This window comes from Microcaecilia unicolor, chromosome 9, assembly GCF_901765095.1.
Source record: "Microcaecilia unicolor chromosome 9, aMicUni1.1, whole genome shotgun sequence".
Lineage (NCBI taxonomy): Eukaryota > Metazoa > Chordata > Amphibia > Gymnophiona > Siphonopidae > Microcaecilia > Microcaecilia unicolor.
The window spans coordinates 31,347,337-31,363,203 of NC_044039.1; the positions used below are offsets into that span (position 1 = coordinate 31,347,337).

At 44.5% G+C, this 15,867-nt stretch overlaps 1 protein-coding gene across 2 annotated transcripts in view; it reads left to right on the forward strand.

Annotated features, from left to right (window-relative positions):
- Positions 1 to 15,867, forward strand: part of LOC115477643 (sodium-coupled monocarboxylate transporter 1-like) — a 70,494-nt gene that overhangs the window by 35,999 nt on the left and 18,628 nt on the right. For both annotated transcript variants that reach the window (XM_030214656.1, XM_030214657.1), the window contains 4 exons: positions 3,637 to 3,766; positions 7,173 to 7,261; positions 9,577 to 9,689; positions 10,548 to 10,615. In XM_030214656.1, the coding sequence (XP_030070516.1) occupies positions 3,637 to 3,766; positions 7,173 to 7,261; positions 9,577 to 9,689; positions 10,548 to 10,615 (400 nt within the window). The remainder of the gene's footprint in view (positions 1 to 3,636; positions 3,767 to 7,172; positions 7,262 to 9,576; positions 9,690 to 10,547; positions 10,616 to 15,867) is intronic.

Genomic DNA, 15,867 nt, shown 5'->3' on the forward strand with positions numbered 1-15,867 from the left:
CATGAAGTTTTCTCTGTATTCTTTGTTTCGGGGTCAGTTGAGGCTTTTATTTCACAGGGAACCTCAACACTAATCATGTGTGACCTTTACAATTACTTTTCAATAGTCATGGAGATAGTAATTTCAAACATATTGTTCCCACTGTTGCACTAGAGATTTACTACTACTTATCATTTCTATAGCGCTACTAGATGTACGCAGCGCTGTACACTTGAACATGAAGAGACAGTCCCTGCTTGACAGAGCTTACAATCTAATTAGGACAGACAAACAGGACAAACAAGAGATAAGGGAATAGTAAAGTGAGGATGATAAAATAAGGGTTCTGAACAAGTGAATAAGGTTTAGGAGTTAAAAGCAGCATCAAAAAGGTGGGCTTTTAGCTTAGATTTGAAGATGGCCAGAGATGGAGCTTGATGTACCGGCTCAGGAAGTCTATTCCAGGCATATGGTGCAGCAAGATAAAAGGAACAGAGTCTGGAGTTAGCAGTGGAAGAGAAGGGTGCAGAGATTTACCCAGTGAACGGAGTTCCCGGGAAGGAATGTAGGGAGAGATAAGGGTGGAGAGGTACTGAGGAGCTGCAGAGTGAATGCACTTATAGGTCAATAAGAGGAGTTTGAACTGTATGCGGAAACGGATAGGAAGCCAGTGAAGTGACTTGAGGAGAGGGCTAATATGAGCATAACAACACTGGCGGAATATTAGTCGTGCAGCAGAATTTTGAACAGATTGAAGAGGAGAGAGATGGCTAAGTGGGAGACCTGTGAGAAGCAAGTTACAATAGTCTAAGCGAGAGGTGATACGATTGTGGGTGAGGGTTCTGGCATTGTGCTCAGAAAGAAAAGGGCGAATTTTGGTGATATTATAGAGAAAGAAACGACAGGTTTTAGCAGTCTGCTGAATAGGTGCAGAGAAGGAGAGGGAGGAGTAAAAGATGACCCCAAGGTTACGAGCTGATGAGACAGGAAGGATGAGAGTGTTATCCACAGAAATAGAGAATGGGGGAGGAGGAGAGGTTGGTTTAGGGGGAAAGATAAGAAGCTCAGTCTTGGTCATGTTTAGTTTCAGATGGCGCTGAGACATCCAGGCTGCAATGTCAGACAGGCAGGCTGATACTTTGTCCTTGATTTCAGCTGAGATTTCTGGTGTGGAGAGGTAGATTTGGGAGTCATCAGCATAAAGATGATACTGAAAACCATGGGATGAGATCAGAGTACCAAGGGAAGAAGTATAGATGGAGAAAAGAAGAGGTCCCAGGACAGATCCCTGAGGTACACCAACTGACAGTGGGATAGAAGTAGAGGAGGATCCACTGGAGAATACACTAAGGGTACGCTGGGAGAGATAAGAAGAAAACCAGGAAAGAACAGAGCCCTGAAATCCAGGTGAGGACAGCGTATCAAGGAGTAGGCTGTGATCAACAATGTCAAAAGCAGCAGATAGATCGAGAAGGATGAGGATAGAATAGAGACCTTTGGATCTGGCCAGGAACAGGTCATTGGAGACTTTAGCAAGCGCTGTTTCAGTTGAAAGAAGGGGGCGAAAGCCAGATTGAAGTGAATCAAGAATAACTTGAGATGAAAGAAAGTCAAGGCAACGGCGATGAACAGCACGTTCAAGTATCTTGAATAGGAAAGGGAGGAGGGAGATGGGGTGATAGTTGGAAGGACAAGTAGTTGGAAGGACATGCTACTTACACATGTCATTTCAAATGACATGTGTAAGTAGCATGTTTCCTTCACTGATCTTTTTCCGTGTTTATATTTGTGAAATGCCTGTTCCTGCTTCACATACCATCACTTGCACATGCACTCCTGCATGCAATTTAAAACAGTCTCTATGTCAGCAGATGGTTTTCTAAAATGCTACGATAATTCAACTCTCTGGACCTAGACATATTACTTCTGATTTCTGAATTCTATCTATCTACCTTAAATCCTGAGTAATGAGGTTTGTTTGTTTTTTGAACATTAAGTTTTTATTGAAGGTTTATAAAAAAGAGAAAACATTGCAAACTTCAAAAGGTATATTCTAACAATCAAATGGTAAACATACTAGTAGCATCCAATAACAGAAACTTATTCCTGTAAACCCTTCCTAACCCTACCCCCCTGCCTGCTGAACATAATTTGGAGCACTCCATGCTACCTTTAAAGTACTGAACTCCATCCTAGTAAGACTCCAAAGTGTGTCCCCCCAAACCCCACTAATCCTGAACCCACCCAACCTCCCCAACCCTCTTAAGTGTCCCTCAGTAATAGATCCAGATGTACCCATTCTTCATTAGTGGAGTTATATTGTCCCAATCTACGATCAGCTAATTTCTCCAAGTTCCCCAAAAGTTTATCTTCAGGCGCCAGCTGGCTAGTGTTGGTCCTCTGCCCTGCTTCCAATGCACAGCTATGACACTCTTTGCCGCTGCTAAACATAGTCTTTTGAGGTGGCATTGCCATTTCAGGTCTCTATGGTTACCCCATCCAAGCAAACACCATTTAGGATTACAAGGAACCTGTGTATCAATGGAAGAGGACAAGCTTTGCATAACTTCCCGCCAAACCCCTGAAGCTCCCCACATGTCCACCAGATATAGAAAAAGGTACCTGTGTCCGTACCACACTTCCAACATAAATCTGAGGGCCCAGAAAACATAGCGTTTACCCTATCTGGTGTATAATATCATCTACTCGATACTTTTAAAGCATTTTCTTTAATTGATCAAGACACAAACAGAAGCTTTTTTCACCTCTAAGCATCTTTTCAGTCACACTCAGTTCACACCCCAAATCCTTTTCCCACGCCCACATATAAGAAAGCTTAAGGAAATCATTCCCTCAGATAAAATGATATAAGTGAGTAACGGTCCCCCTAATCATCCCTATGAGGCCCATAAATTTTCTAAATGCTCAGTTTCATCCGGATCAACCCTCAGCCACCCTTGACTGGACATGTAGTGTTTTACTTGCAAATAGGAAAAGAAGTCTGTAGGTGGTAGTCCATGGGATTCCTGTAGTTCCTCAAAAGAGCGCATTGCCCCAACATCCAAGAAATCTCGAAATGTAATAAGACCACGTTGGGCCCAGTCAACAAATACTGCCCATCTCAGGCCTACCGAAAATCCTGGCTCCTGAGTAATATGTGCAAATGAAGAGGAAGCATGGGAGCCCCTCAGCTTAGTTTTTAAAAAGACCCAGAGGGAAAGTAAATGTGAGACAAATGGGTGAGATGTCATCTGTTTATACATCTGACTAGAAAAAGAAGCCCAAAGGGCTGCTCCCAGGGAGTAATCCTTCACATAGTATTGTTCTATGGTGGTCATGGGCAACTGCCCCCATGAAGTTTATTTTTATTCATTTATGTCTCATTTTTGTATACCACTTTTCTCAAAGTGTATAATGTGGCTCTCAACATGTAAGTACATACAATAAAAACATTCACAGTTCAAATGTAATAGTCAAAAGTAATAATAAAAAGCCAAGATCTACATTGTTTAGAGAATGCTAAGATATCAACAATTCCATAATAATGGGCCAACACACAAAAAGGCCCTATGGTTTGTAGCCAAAAATCAAAAGGATCTGAGTTCAGTTATTTGTATATTTTAGCAAATAATTGTAATTTACTTACTGTCTCCATAGGTCACTCTATATAAACCTTTTAGGACAATGGGTGATTCTTACTTGTGCGGTGCTGAGTGGACTCTGCTTGTACTCCATATACCGGGACTGTGATCCATTGACCTCAAAGACTGTGTCGCAACAGGACCAGGTGTGAGAGGAAAAGGAGGCTCAGTTTCTTTATTCTCTGATATGAAATGTATTTAACGACTTTGCATCTATATGAGAACACTTCAGTTTTAATTCATACAATGCAATAAAACCTCTGCAGACTTTCCAGCCTGCAGTTCTTGCTTGGATGCTGTTCAGATGACACAGAGGGGCATAATCGAACTGGGCACCCATCTTTAAGGGCGCCCATCTCTAAGGATGGCCCGGCGAAGGGGCGGGACATCCCGTATTATCGAAACAAGATGGGCGTCCATCTTTCATTTCGATAATACGGTCGGGGACAGCCAAATCTCAACATTTAGGTCGACCTAAGAGATGGTCAACCTAAATGTTGAGATCGCCGGCCTTAGAGATGGCTGACCTCGGTTTTTGCCGATAATGGAAACCGAGGACGGCCATCTCAAAAACGGCCAAATCCAAGCCATTTGGTCGTGGGAGGAGCCAGCATTTGTAGTGCACTGGTCCCCTCTCACATGCCAGGTCACCAACCGGGCACCCTAGGGGGCACTGCAGTGGACTTTACAAATTTCTCCCAGGTGTATAGCTCCCTTACCTTGGGTGCTGAGCCCCCCAAACCCCACCCGCCATATAGATGGCCGGCCCCGTTCAATTATGCCCCTCATTGGCATCTGTTTTCTGTGGCCTAAATATAAGCATTTAAAATTTTTTTTTTTTAGCTTGGATGCTTATATTTCAATGCAGGAAACAAACGCCAATATGTGTTTTCACTTTAGAGTCTGCTGTGACTTGCGCATATTTGTTTCTCATGATCAGTGCTTAGGAGGAGATTGTATATATGGCACCTAAAAAAATCAGCACTGAAATCAGTGCCGACTAAGCGTATTCTATAATCGGCACCTACCGCCAATTATAGAATATACTTAGTAGATATTTCAGCACTGATACCTGCACGCATCCATTTGCGCCAATGAAAACCTGGTGTCAATCTCAGTGCGTAGATTTAGGTGCACTGGGCCATTTTCTATAGATAGGCACCTAAATTTTGGAACGCCTGTGAAACGCTCACTTTCCCACCCATAACCACGCCCCTTTTTGCCTCTGTGCGTTAGAAGTTTGGCGCACATTGTTACAGAATACGCTTAGTGAGTTGTGCGCCTAAATTCTAATCAGTGCCAATTAGTGCTCATTATTGCTTGTTAAGTGCTGTTATCAGCACTCATTAGCTTGTTAAGGTACACCCGGTATTGCAGAATCCGCACTGATTTGGGTGCCTAAATCTAAGTGCACTATATAGAATCCAGGGGTTAAGGGCTTGCACAGGCTTCCTTCTGCTTCCAAAAGCAATCAACATCCTAATGCCTGCTCAGATCTGGCATTATTTCTTGCAGTGGTAAGGCAGTTTTGTTTTGGAGACTCTTTTCTAAGCATTGGGGAGGAGTACAAAATGACCTCATTTACATGAGCTTCACTACATTAGCATGCTATTTGCACTGTTCATCTATATGCCTGTTTGTTCCCCCGCTCCGGACCTTTGAACATTCTATGCAGGTAAATGCGGGCGCTAGTCTGGAGCTAATGGCCTCTAACTAGGGTTACCATATTTTGTCCCCTAAAAAGGAGGACACATGCCCCACCCACACCAAACACCCCACTTTGCCCCCTTTCACGCCCTCGCTCCGCCCCCTGTCACATTTTCCACTCCCCCCTGTCACACACCCCGTCACCTCCCCTCCCCATCACCCCCTTCCCCTTACCTTACTACTGCTCTGGTGGTCTAGTGACCGCTTCGGGGCAGGAAAGAGCCCCCTCTTTCCTGCCCGGAGCACTGCCTTGCATGCATCCTTCCTGTTGCTGATCTCGGCACCGATTCAAAATGGCCGCCAAGAATTAAAGTCTCGCGAGGTCACGTCAACTCTCGGCGGCCATTTTGAATCGGCACCGAGATCAGCAACAGGAAGGATGCATGCAGGGCAGCGCTCCGGGCAGGAAAGAGGGGGCTCTTTCCTGCCCCAAAGGCGGAAGAGGTCACTAGACCACCAGGGCAGTAGTAAGTAAGGGGAGGGGAGGCTAGCAATCTGCCCGTTTGTCTGGATTTCTGGACAAACGGGCAGGCTGGCGGGTGGGCCGTCCTGTAGGACGGCCCACCCACCAGCTTGCCCATTTGTCCAGAAATACGGACAAATGGGCAGATTGGCAAAACCCGCCCGGTTGCCCGGACATGTCCTCAAAAAGAGGACATGTACGGGTAAATCCGGACATATGGTAACCCTACCTCTAGCACCCGCGTTTACTTTTGAGCACTGGGGCATCAGTTCATCTCTAGACAATTATCTCTTAAGATTCCTACAAAAGCTTAACATTTGCCTATGGTCAGATGAGATTGTATTCAGTTCTCAGATCCTGGGGAACTGAGTTTGATTCCCACTGCAGCTCCTTGTAACTCTGGGCAAGTCACTTAACCCTCCATTGCCCCTGGTACAAAATAAGTACCTGAATATATGTAAACCACTTTGAATGTAGTTGCAAAAACCTCAGCAAGGCGGTATATCAAGTCCCATTTCCCTTTCCCTATTTGAGATTCTACATGGAATGTTGCTACTATTTGAGATTCTACATGGAATGTTGCTGTTGCTACTATTGGAGATTCTAGATGGAATGTTGCTACTATTGAGATTCTGTTGCTACTATTTGATTTTCTACATGGAATGCTGCTATTCCATGTAGAAGCCTGCCCTTGCAGATCAGCTGTGCAGGCTTCTGTTTCTGTGAGTCTGAAACAGAAGCCTGCACAACTGAACTGATCTGCAAGGGCAGGCTTCTACATGGAATGTTGCTAGTGGAGGAGTAGCCTAGTGGTTAGTACAGTGTACTTTGATCCTGGGGAATTGAGTTTGATTCCCACTGCAGCTCCTTGTGACTCTGGGCAAGTCACTTAACCCTCCATTGCCCCTGGTACAAAATAAGTACCTGAATATATGTAAACTGCTTTGAATGTAGTTGCAAAACCCTCAGAAAGACGGTATATCAAGTCCCATTTCCCCCTTCTCCCCCCCCCCCCCCCCCCCCCATTCCCTGGTGTGCTAACAGGGCAGCTGATGCAGTTAGTGATTCAGGCCCAGATGCACTAAACTCCACACTAAAAGCTCTACCCTTACCAATCCTGGTTGCTGCTTAGCAATTTTGAAAAAAATGGGCATGCATGAAGGAAATTGCATGCACATGAGCTGCTTGCTGTTAGCTCATTTGCATGTGATTTCTTTCCTGGGGGGGGGGGGGGGGAGCCAGTTGGTCAGCTGAGAATGCGCAGAGCAGCCAAGTGTGTAAAATATGCAATGATATGTAATAAAGGCTTTTCACTACGTGTTATATACCTCTTTCATTCTCTCCAGTATACAATGTGAGATTTGTCTTATTGATTTTTTCAGCTCATGCCATATTTGGTAATGGACATTTTACAAGACTACCCAGGACTTCCAGGGCTTTTCGTTGCTTGTGTCTATAGTGGAACTTTAAGGTAATTTATTATAAAGAGTAAAATATTTAAGGCATGTTAATAGGTTATGGATTTAATAGAGAAGGGGACTGTACGGGGGAAGGGAGGGAGGGCATTAAGAGGGAGAAGGATGGGGGATATAATTCACTGAGGGGCCCTTTTACAAAGGCACGGCAAGCCCACCACAGGCTTGCCACGGACCAGTTCTGCACTACTGTTGGGCTACTGCCACGGCATGCCATTTCCAGCACTAAAAAAATACTTTTATTAGCACCAGGGGCTTACCCAATGGCAATCAGGCAGCCCTGAGTGCTGCCTACGCACAGGAGCCCTTACTGCCTCCTAAACAGGTGGTGGTAAGGACTATCCAGGAAATGGCCACGCGGTAAGCGTTTAACTTACCGCATGGCCATTTCCTTTTTTTTTTTAAACGCTTTTTGCCCGTTGTGGTGAAAGAGGGCTTCAGTGCACAGCAAACCCCCACACTGATATCACTGCAGGGGTCCTTTTACTGTAGCTTGTTAAAAGGACCCCTTAATATTGTACTCAAAAATTAAAATGTAAAGGAGATTGATATGCATGATATAACAGACACGTGATACTATTTAATATGGTTGAACATATGGTTGTGAAGCATTATATTGAAATCTTTAATAAAGATAATTTTTTCTAAATGGTAAAAAATGGTTAAAAGATAGTATAGTTTCTTTATGTCATCACAATGGCTGACGTACTCAGGGGTCCTTTTACTAAGGTGCGCTGAAAAACAGCCTGTGGTAGTGAAGGCGTGGGTTTGGGGCATGTTCAGGTCCATTTTTCAGCGCTCCTGTAAGAAAGGCCTTTTTAAAGTTTTTGACAAAAGTGGACCTGCGGCAAAATCAAAATTGGCGCACATCCATTTTGGGTCTGAGACCTTACCACCAGCATTTGACCTAGCGGTAAAATCTCATGCGGTAACCATGAGGTAATGACCTACGCGCATCAAATGCCACTTGGCGTGCATCCGATACGTGCGTCTGAAAATAAAAATGATTTTTCAGATGCGCGTATCAGACATGTGCCAAAATTAAAATTACCGCAAGAGCCACACAGTAGCCAGGCAGTAACTCCATTTTGGCGCGTGTTGGGCACATGTAGATGCTTACGCAGCTTAGTAAAAGGGCCCCTCAATTTGTTAGCAAATATTTAAACACCTCTCTGATTTCATGAGCAACTTTCTTTAAATTAGCCCCCTTATTGTCTAACTTCTCTTACCTCTCTATGGGCCCTGTTTACTAAGTTGCACTAGCATTTTTAGTGTGCGCTAAAATTAACACGTGCTAAATGCTAGAGACACCCATATATTCCTACGGGTGTCTTTAGCATTAGCATGCACTAAAAATGCTAGCGCACCTATAGCATGGCTTAGTAAACAGGGCCCTATATGTTCCATCTTTGCTTATCAAACAAAGGGCGCTGTTTACTATGGCGTATTTTTAACGTGCCTACACTTAGCGCACGCGCTAACGATGTAGACACCTATAGAGATATTGTAGGCACATACATGGTTAACATGCGTTAAAAGCCTTAACGCACCTATAACACCGCTTAGTAAACAGGGCCCAATCAGTTGGAACAGGATCAGGCTCTTCAAAACAAACGCTTATTTGATGATGTTTCGGCACATACGTGCCTGCCTCAGGAGTCAATACAGATATGAATAATCACAGATATGAAACATATAAAAATCACAATATTGAAACAATGTTAAAAAAAACTATAAATGAATACATGCAATGGAAATATGAAGGAAAACATAAGGTCATAAACCTTAAAACAGAGACTAAAAATTGAAAATTAAAATAGCATGAATTATTGTGAAAGACAAATTAGTGAGTATAACTTCTATGTAGACGTAAGTAAGATAAATATCTTCTGAAATAGACAGTGTGTAAAAAAGACAAATGAATGTAATCTAGTGTAATTTTGAGAGACGAAATGAAGTGTTCAAAAGTGTTGTACAGGTTAAAAATGATTAATAAACTAACCTTAATGAAAATTTTCAACAACTGCATATATTTCTGTTGATGTATCTTTGCTTATACCCTACTCTGTCTATTAAAATGTTTTATTATGATTTATTATGTATTGTGTTGACATTGCAAGTAGTATACTATCCATACTTTGTATTGCTATTTGAATATTTTTACTGCTGAATTGTCTATTGCATATGTTTGATTTATTCATTCTTGCTGTATACCGCCTTGAGTGAATTCCTTCAAAAAGGCAGTAAATAAATCCTAATAAATAAATAAAATAAATAAATAAACTAAGCTGAATTGTAATTACTTTTGTAGTACTGTGTCTTCTTCTATCAATGCTCTAGCTACAGTGACATTGGAAGATCTCATCAAACCTTGTTTCCCGTCTCTCTCGGAAAACACGGTAGCTTGCCTTTCCAAATGCCTGAGTAAGTGTGTGATTTATATTTCACTATTTCTATGATTGTTTTTGGGATGATAAAATGAATTTTATCCACATTTCAAACTCAGAGATGACTTCATTAAACAGATCCAAAATGTCTCATTAAATTGTCTTATGCGAGTCAATTACAGAATATAACAATTTATGGGCATTCTGGCTAACATCTAGCCACAAATGTGTGCGTTGGCCACAAGACTGGTGTAAGTGATCACATTTTAAAAGTAAGTGCATTTTCTGCTTCTTGTCCTAGGTAGGCACCTTCTTTTCTTTACAGAGTAGACTTGACATAGGCACCTGCTCACCCTCTTATCCTAGCTGCTTTGTTATAGACAGTTGCGTAGCTATGGGGGACCATGGGAGCCTGGGCCCCCTCAAACTGGCTTCGGAGCCCCCGTCTTGTCTGGCGGGTGTCCCCCAACCCCCGCCAGCTACGGCGTCTGTCCCGCGTGTTCTTACAATGCTGGCGCCCTGTTCTGTTTTTCAGCGCCGTGCACGCTAGTTTTAATGAAACTGAGCAAAACGAGCATGCACGATTCTGAAAGCAGGACAGAGCACCAGCAATGTAAGATCATAGGGGGTTGGAGACCCCCGCCAGCCAAGGTTCCCTCCAGCGGTGGCGGTACCTTCCAGCGGCTGCGGGGGGAGCAGCGGCAGGGGGCAGAGGTGGCGGCGGGAGGGCGGCAGCAGGAATGTGGGCCAAAATGTGCCCCCACACCTTGCTCCCACTCTCATCGAGGTCTGGCTACGCCGCTGGTTATAGAATTACTCTTGCAAAGTTATAGACCAACTAGAAATGCCTATTTGGGATATTATGCGCTTTAATGTTCTTTAATTCTTTATTTAGGCTTGTTTTTTGGTGTGCTGTGTATTGCGATGGCAGCTCTGGCATCAGTTTTCGGTGGCCTGTTACAGGTAATGTTTTATGACTCTTTTAAGAATGAAAAGATCTTTTTCTGCTTCCGGTCATATCAAGAGTTGATGCATAGCAAAATCAAATCCATTCCAACCACAGCTTATAGCAGTTTGTAATTCTTAGAAAGCTTTATGATATGTAAGGTAAAAAAAACTAAAATTCATATTTTTAGGTGATAGAGTACAGCATTTGCTTAAGAATCCCCCTTTTCCCATTTTCCTAAATGTGCTGCTTGTGTCACCCTCTCCACCCATTGCTCCTCATGGGCTGCTGTTGCTGCCTACTTCTCCCATTGGTCCACCCATTTAGCAGGTATCACCGCTGAAGAATTAAGGGGATTGCCTTGATAAAGCGTAAGGCGAAACACATGGAGGGGCATAATCGAACGGCGCCGCCGGCTCCACAAAGGTGCGGAGCCAACCGTGTTTTCGAAATACGGTTGGGGCCAGCTAAATCGATTGCCGGGTTTAGAGGAGATGGTCGGCTTCGTTTTTCAGCCATAATGGAAACCGGGCCCGGCCATCTCAAACCCGGCAAAATGCAAGGCATTTGGTCGTGGGAGGAACCAGCATTTGTAGTGCACTGACACCCCTCACATGCCAGGACACTAACCGGGCACCCTAGGGGGCACTTCTAGAAATAAAAATAATAAATAAAAATAGCTCCCAGGTGCATAGCTCCCTTAGCTTGGGTACTGAGCCCTACTACTACTACTACTACTTAACATTTCTAGAGCGCCACTAGGGTTTCGCAGCGCTGTACAATTCAACAAAGAGAGACAGTCCCTGCTCAAAGAGCATACAATCTAATAGACAAGTGAACGGTCGGTCCGATAGGGGCAGTCAAATTGGGGCAGTCTGGATTCACTGAATGGTAAGGGTTAGGTGCCGAACGCAGCATTGAAGAGGTGGGCTTTAAGCAAAGACTTGAAGACGGGCAGGGAGGGGGCTTGGCGTAAGGGTTCAGGAAGGTTGTTCCAAGCATAGGGTGAGGCGAGGCAGAATGAGCGGAGCCTGGAGTTGGCGGTGGTGGAGAAGGGTACTGAGAGGAGGGATTTATCCTGTGAACGGAGGTTACGGGCGGGAACGTAATTCCCCCCAAAACCCACTCCCCACAACTCTACACCACTACCATAGCCCTTAGGGAAGGGGGGGCATCTACAATTGGGTACAGTGGGGTTTTTTTGAGGGCTCAACATTAACCACCACAAGTGGAACAGGTAGGGGGAGGTGGGCCTGGTTCCGCCTGCCTGAAGTGCACTGCACCCACTAAATACTGCTCCAGGGACCTGCATACTGCTGTCAGGGAGCTGGGTATGACATTTGAGGCTGGCATAGAGGCTGGCAAAAATCTTTTTTTTTTATTTTTTTGGGTGGGAGGGGGTTGGTGACCACTGGGGGAGTAAGGGGAGGTGATCCCCGATTCCCTCCGGTGGTCATCTGGTCAATTGGGGCACTTTTATGAGACTTGGTCCTAAAAATAAATGGACCAAGTGAAGCCGGCGAAATACTCGTCAGGGTCGGCTTTCTTTTTTCCATTATCGGGCAAAGCCGGGCATCTCGTAACTACACCCCCGTCCCGCCTTCTCTACCCTACCGATACGCCCCCTTGAAGTTTGGCTGGCTCTGCGACAGAAAGCAGTTGGCACCGGCCAAAATCGGCTTTCGATTATACCGATTTGGCCGGCTTTAGGAGATCGCCGGCCATCTCCTGATTTGTGTCGGAAGATGGCCGGCGATCTCCTTCGAAAATAAGCTGGATAATAGCTTAGACATGAGCATGTATGGCTTGTGTGCACTTATAATGCAGAGATATGTGCCTAGGACTAGATTCTATATATTGCGCCTGAAAAATCCACGCAGTTAAAAAATATGCCTAAGTCAGTGGTTCCCAAACCTGGTCCTGGAGGCACCCCAGCCAGTAAGATTTTCAGGATATCCACAATGAATATTCATGAGAGAGATTTGCATGAACTGCCTTCACTTCATGCAAATCTCTCTCTTGAATATTCATTGTGGATATCCTGAAAACCTGACTGGCTGGGGTGCCTCCAGGACCAGGTTTGGGAACCACTGACCTAGGTGTATTCTCTACTTTACATTTTATAAAATAGGCTTAAATTTCTGCGCAATATATAGAATACACTGAGCGCCTCTTCAAGTGACCAAATTTGATTGCATCCATTTAGGCATTGTTTTACTTGACGTAAATCCTGGCACCTATATTAGGTGCAGAGTGGATGTATTCTATAATAATGTGAAGAGATTTTAGAAATGCCAATTCCATGACCGTAATCACGCCCCCTTTTCAACTGTGTGACTTGGAATTTATGCAAACCATGTTACAGAATATGCTTAGCAAGTTGTGCACATAAATCACAATTAATGCCAATTAGTCCTGATAATTGCTCGTTAGCATCCAATTGACAGTGCTGATTAGCTAGTTAACCAATTCAGTTACATGCATTGTTATAGAATCTGCTTCGATTTTCATGTGGAAATTAAGGTGCGATATATAGGTGTAATATATAGAATTTATATAGTAATCTCTATAAGTTATAAACGTAATTTTACAGCCCTGCCTATGTTCTGTCCACTTGCTGCCCAAGTGTACATCACCTACAAACTCTGCACTATTGGAGATATGGGCATAGTTATGGTGGAGGAGTGGCCTAGTGGTTAGGGTGGTGGATTCTGGAACTGGGGAACTGAGTTCAATTCCCACTTCAGGCACAGGCAGCTTCTTGTGACTCTGGGCAAGTCACTTAACCCTCCATTGCCCCATGTAAGCCGCATTGAGCCTGCCATGAGTGGGAAAGCGCAGGGTACAAATGTAACAAAAATAAAATAGATACTATTGGAGATTCTACATGGAATGTTGCTACTATTGGAGATTCTAAATTGAATGTTGCTACTATTTGAGGTTCTGTTGCTACTATTTGAGATTCTACATGGAATGTTGCTATTCCACTAGGAACATTCCATGTAGAAGGCTGCGCAGGCTTCTGTTTCTGTGAGTCTGACGTCCTGCACGTACGTGCAGGACGTCAGACTCACAGAAGCAGAAGCCTGCGCGGCCACATTGGTGACCTGCAAGGGCCTACTTCTACACTAGTGGAATAGCAACATTCCATGTAGAATCTCAAATAGTAGCAACAGTGGAGGAGTGGCCTAGTGGTTAGGGTGGTGGATTTTGGTCCTGGGGAACTGAGGAACTGAGTTCGATTCCAACTTCAGGCACAGGCAGCTCCTTGTGACTCTGGGCAAGTCACTTAACCCTCCATTGCCCCATGTAAGCCGCATTGAGCCTGCCATGAGTGGGAAAGCGCGGGGTACAAATGTAACAAAAAACATAGCACTTAGGAGGTGTGACTGACATATATATGTGCATAAATTATAGTATTCTAAAGATTTATGTGCATATGTTACACCTAAATGTAGGAGGAAATACTTTTTTACTCAACGAAATGTTAAGCTCTGGAACTTCCTGCCAGAGGATGTAGTAACAGCGGTTAGAGTATCTGGGTTTAAAAAAGGTTTGGACAAGTTCCTGGAGGAAATGTCCATAGTCTGCTATTGAAATAGACATGGGGAAGCCACTGTTTGTCCCTGGGATTGGTAGAACGGAATCTTGCTACTATTTGGGATTCCAGAATCTTGCTACTGTTTCAGATTCTGCCAGAACTTGTGACCTGGATTGGCCACTGTTGGAAGGGGGCAAATTTAGGACTGCAAAAAGACTGTTCTACCTTTATCCACCAAGCTAACCGTACACTGGTCTGACTATCAGCCACTACACAGTTATCTTCTGCTCTAACCTAGATATTCAATGCCAATGCCTGGATATGGTTTGGCATTGAATATCAAGGTTCAGCTCACCCCATGGCTTTAAGCAGCTTAAAAACTGTTGACTTCTGCCGACTGAATACTGATCCCCAAGTTTTCAACATGGCTATAAACCTAGGAGAGAGAGTCTCAGCTCTGAGCTCAGGTGGCAGTTTATTCTAAAGCATGGAAGCCAAGACAGAGAAGGCTGTCCAATGGTTGGTATTGTAAGAAAAAAGTGAGGCAAAGCTGAAACTGCTGTGATGTTCTAAAGTGTGTGTGTGGGGGGGGGGGGGGGGGGGAGCAAAGAGGCAGCTTGTAAGAAACACTGGATGGGTAAAATGGAGAACCCAAGTAAAAGGCCCAATGGGTTAGAGGCAAAATTTTAAACTGAATCTGAGAATGGATGGGTGATCAATGGTGTTCATATAACAAAGAAGTGACATACTACTACTACTACTACTATTTAACATTTCTAAAGCGCTGCTAGAGTTACGCAGCGCTGTACAATTTAACAAAGAAGGACAGTCCCTGCTCAAAGGAGCTTACAATCTAAAGGACAAAAGGACAGAATGCAGTCAATCAAATAGGGGCAATCTGGATTTCCTGGATAGAGGTCAATGGTTAGGTGCTGAAAGTGACATTGAAGAGGTGGGCTTTAAGCAAGGATTGAAGATAGACAGGGAGGGGGCTTGGCGTATGGGCTCAGGGAGTTTATTCCAAGCATAAGGTGAGGCGAGGCAGAAAGGGCGGAGCCTGGAGTTGACGGTGGTGGAGAAGGGTACTGAGAGGAGGGATTTGTCCTGTGAGCGGAGGTTATGGGTAGGGGCGTAGGGGGAGATGAGGGTAGATAGGTAATGGGGGGCTGCAGATTGAGTGCATTTGTAGGTTAGTAGGAGAAGCTTGAATTGTATGCGGTACCTGATTGGAAGCCAGTGAAGTGACTTGAGGGAGGGGTGATATGAGTATATTGGTCTAGGCGGAAGATAAGACGGGCAGCAGAGTTCTGAACGGATTGAAGGGGGGATAGATGGTTAAGAGGGAGGCCAGTGAGGAGTAGGTTGCAGTAGTCAAGGCGAGAGGTGATGAGAGAGTGGATGAGAGTTCGGGTGGTGTGTTCGGAGAGGAAGGGGCGAATTTTGTTGATGTTATAGAGAAAGAAGCGACAGGTTTTGGCTGTCTGCTGGATATGGGCAGAGAAGGAGAGGGAGGAGTCGAAGATGACTCAGAGGTTGTGGGCAGATGATACAGGGAGGATGAGGGTGTTGTCGACTGATATTGAGAGTGGAGGGAGAGGAGAAGTGGGTTTAGGTGGAAAGACAATGAGCTCGGTTTTGGCCATGTTCAGTTTCAGGTGGCGGTTGGACATCCAGGCGGCGATGTCGGATAAGCAGGCTGATACTTTGGCCTGGGTTTCCGCAGTGATG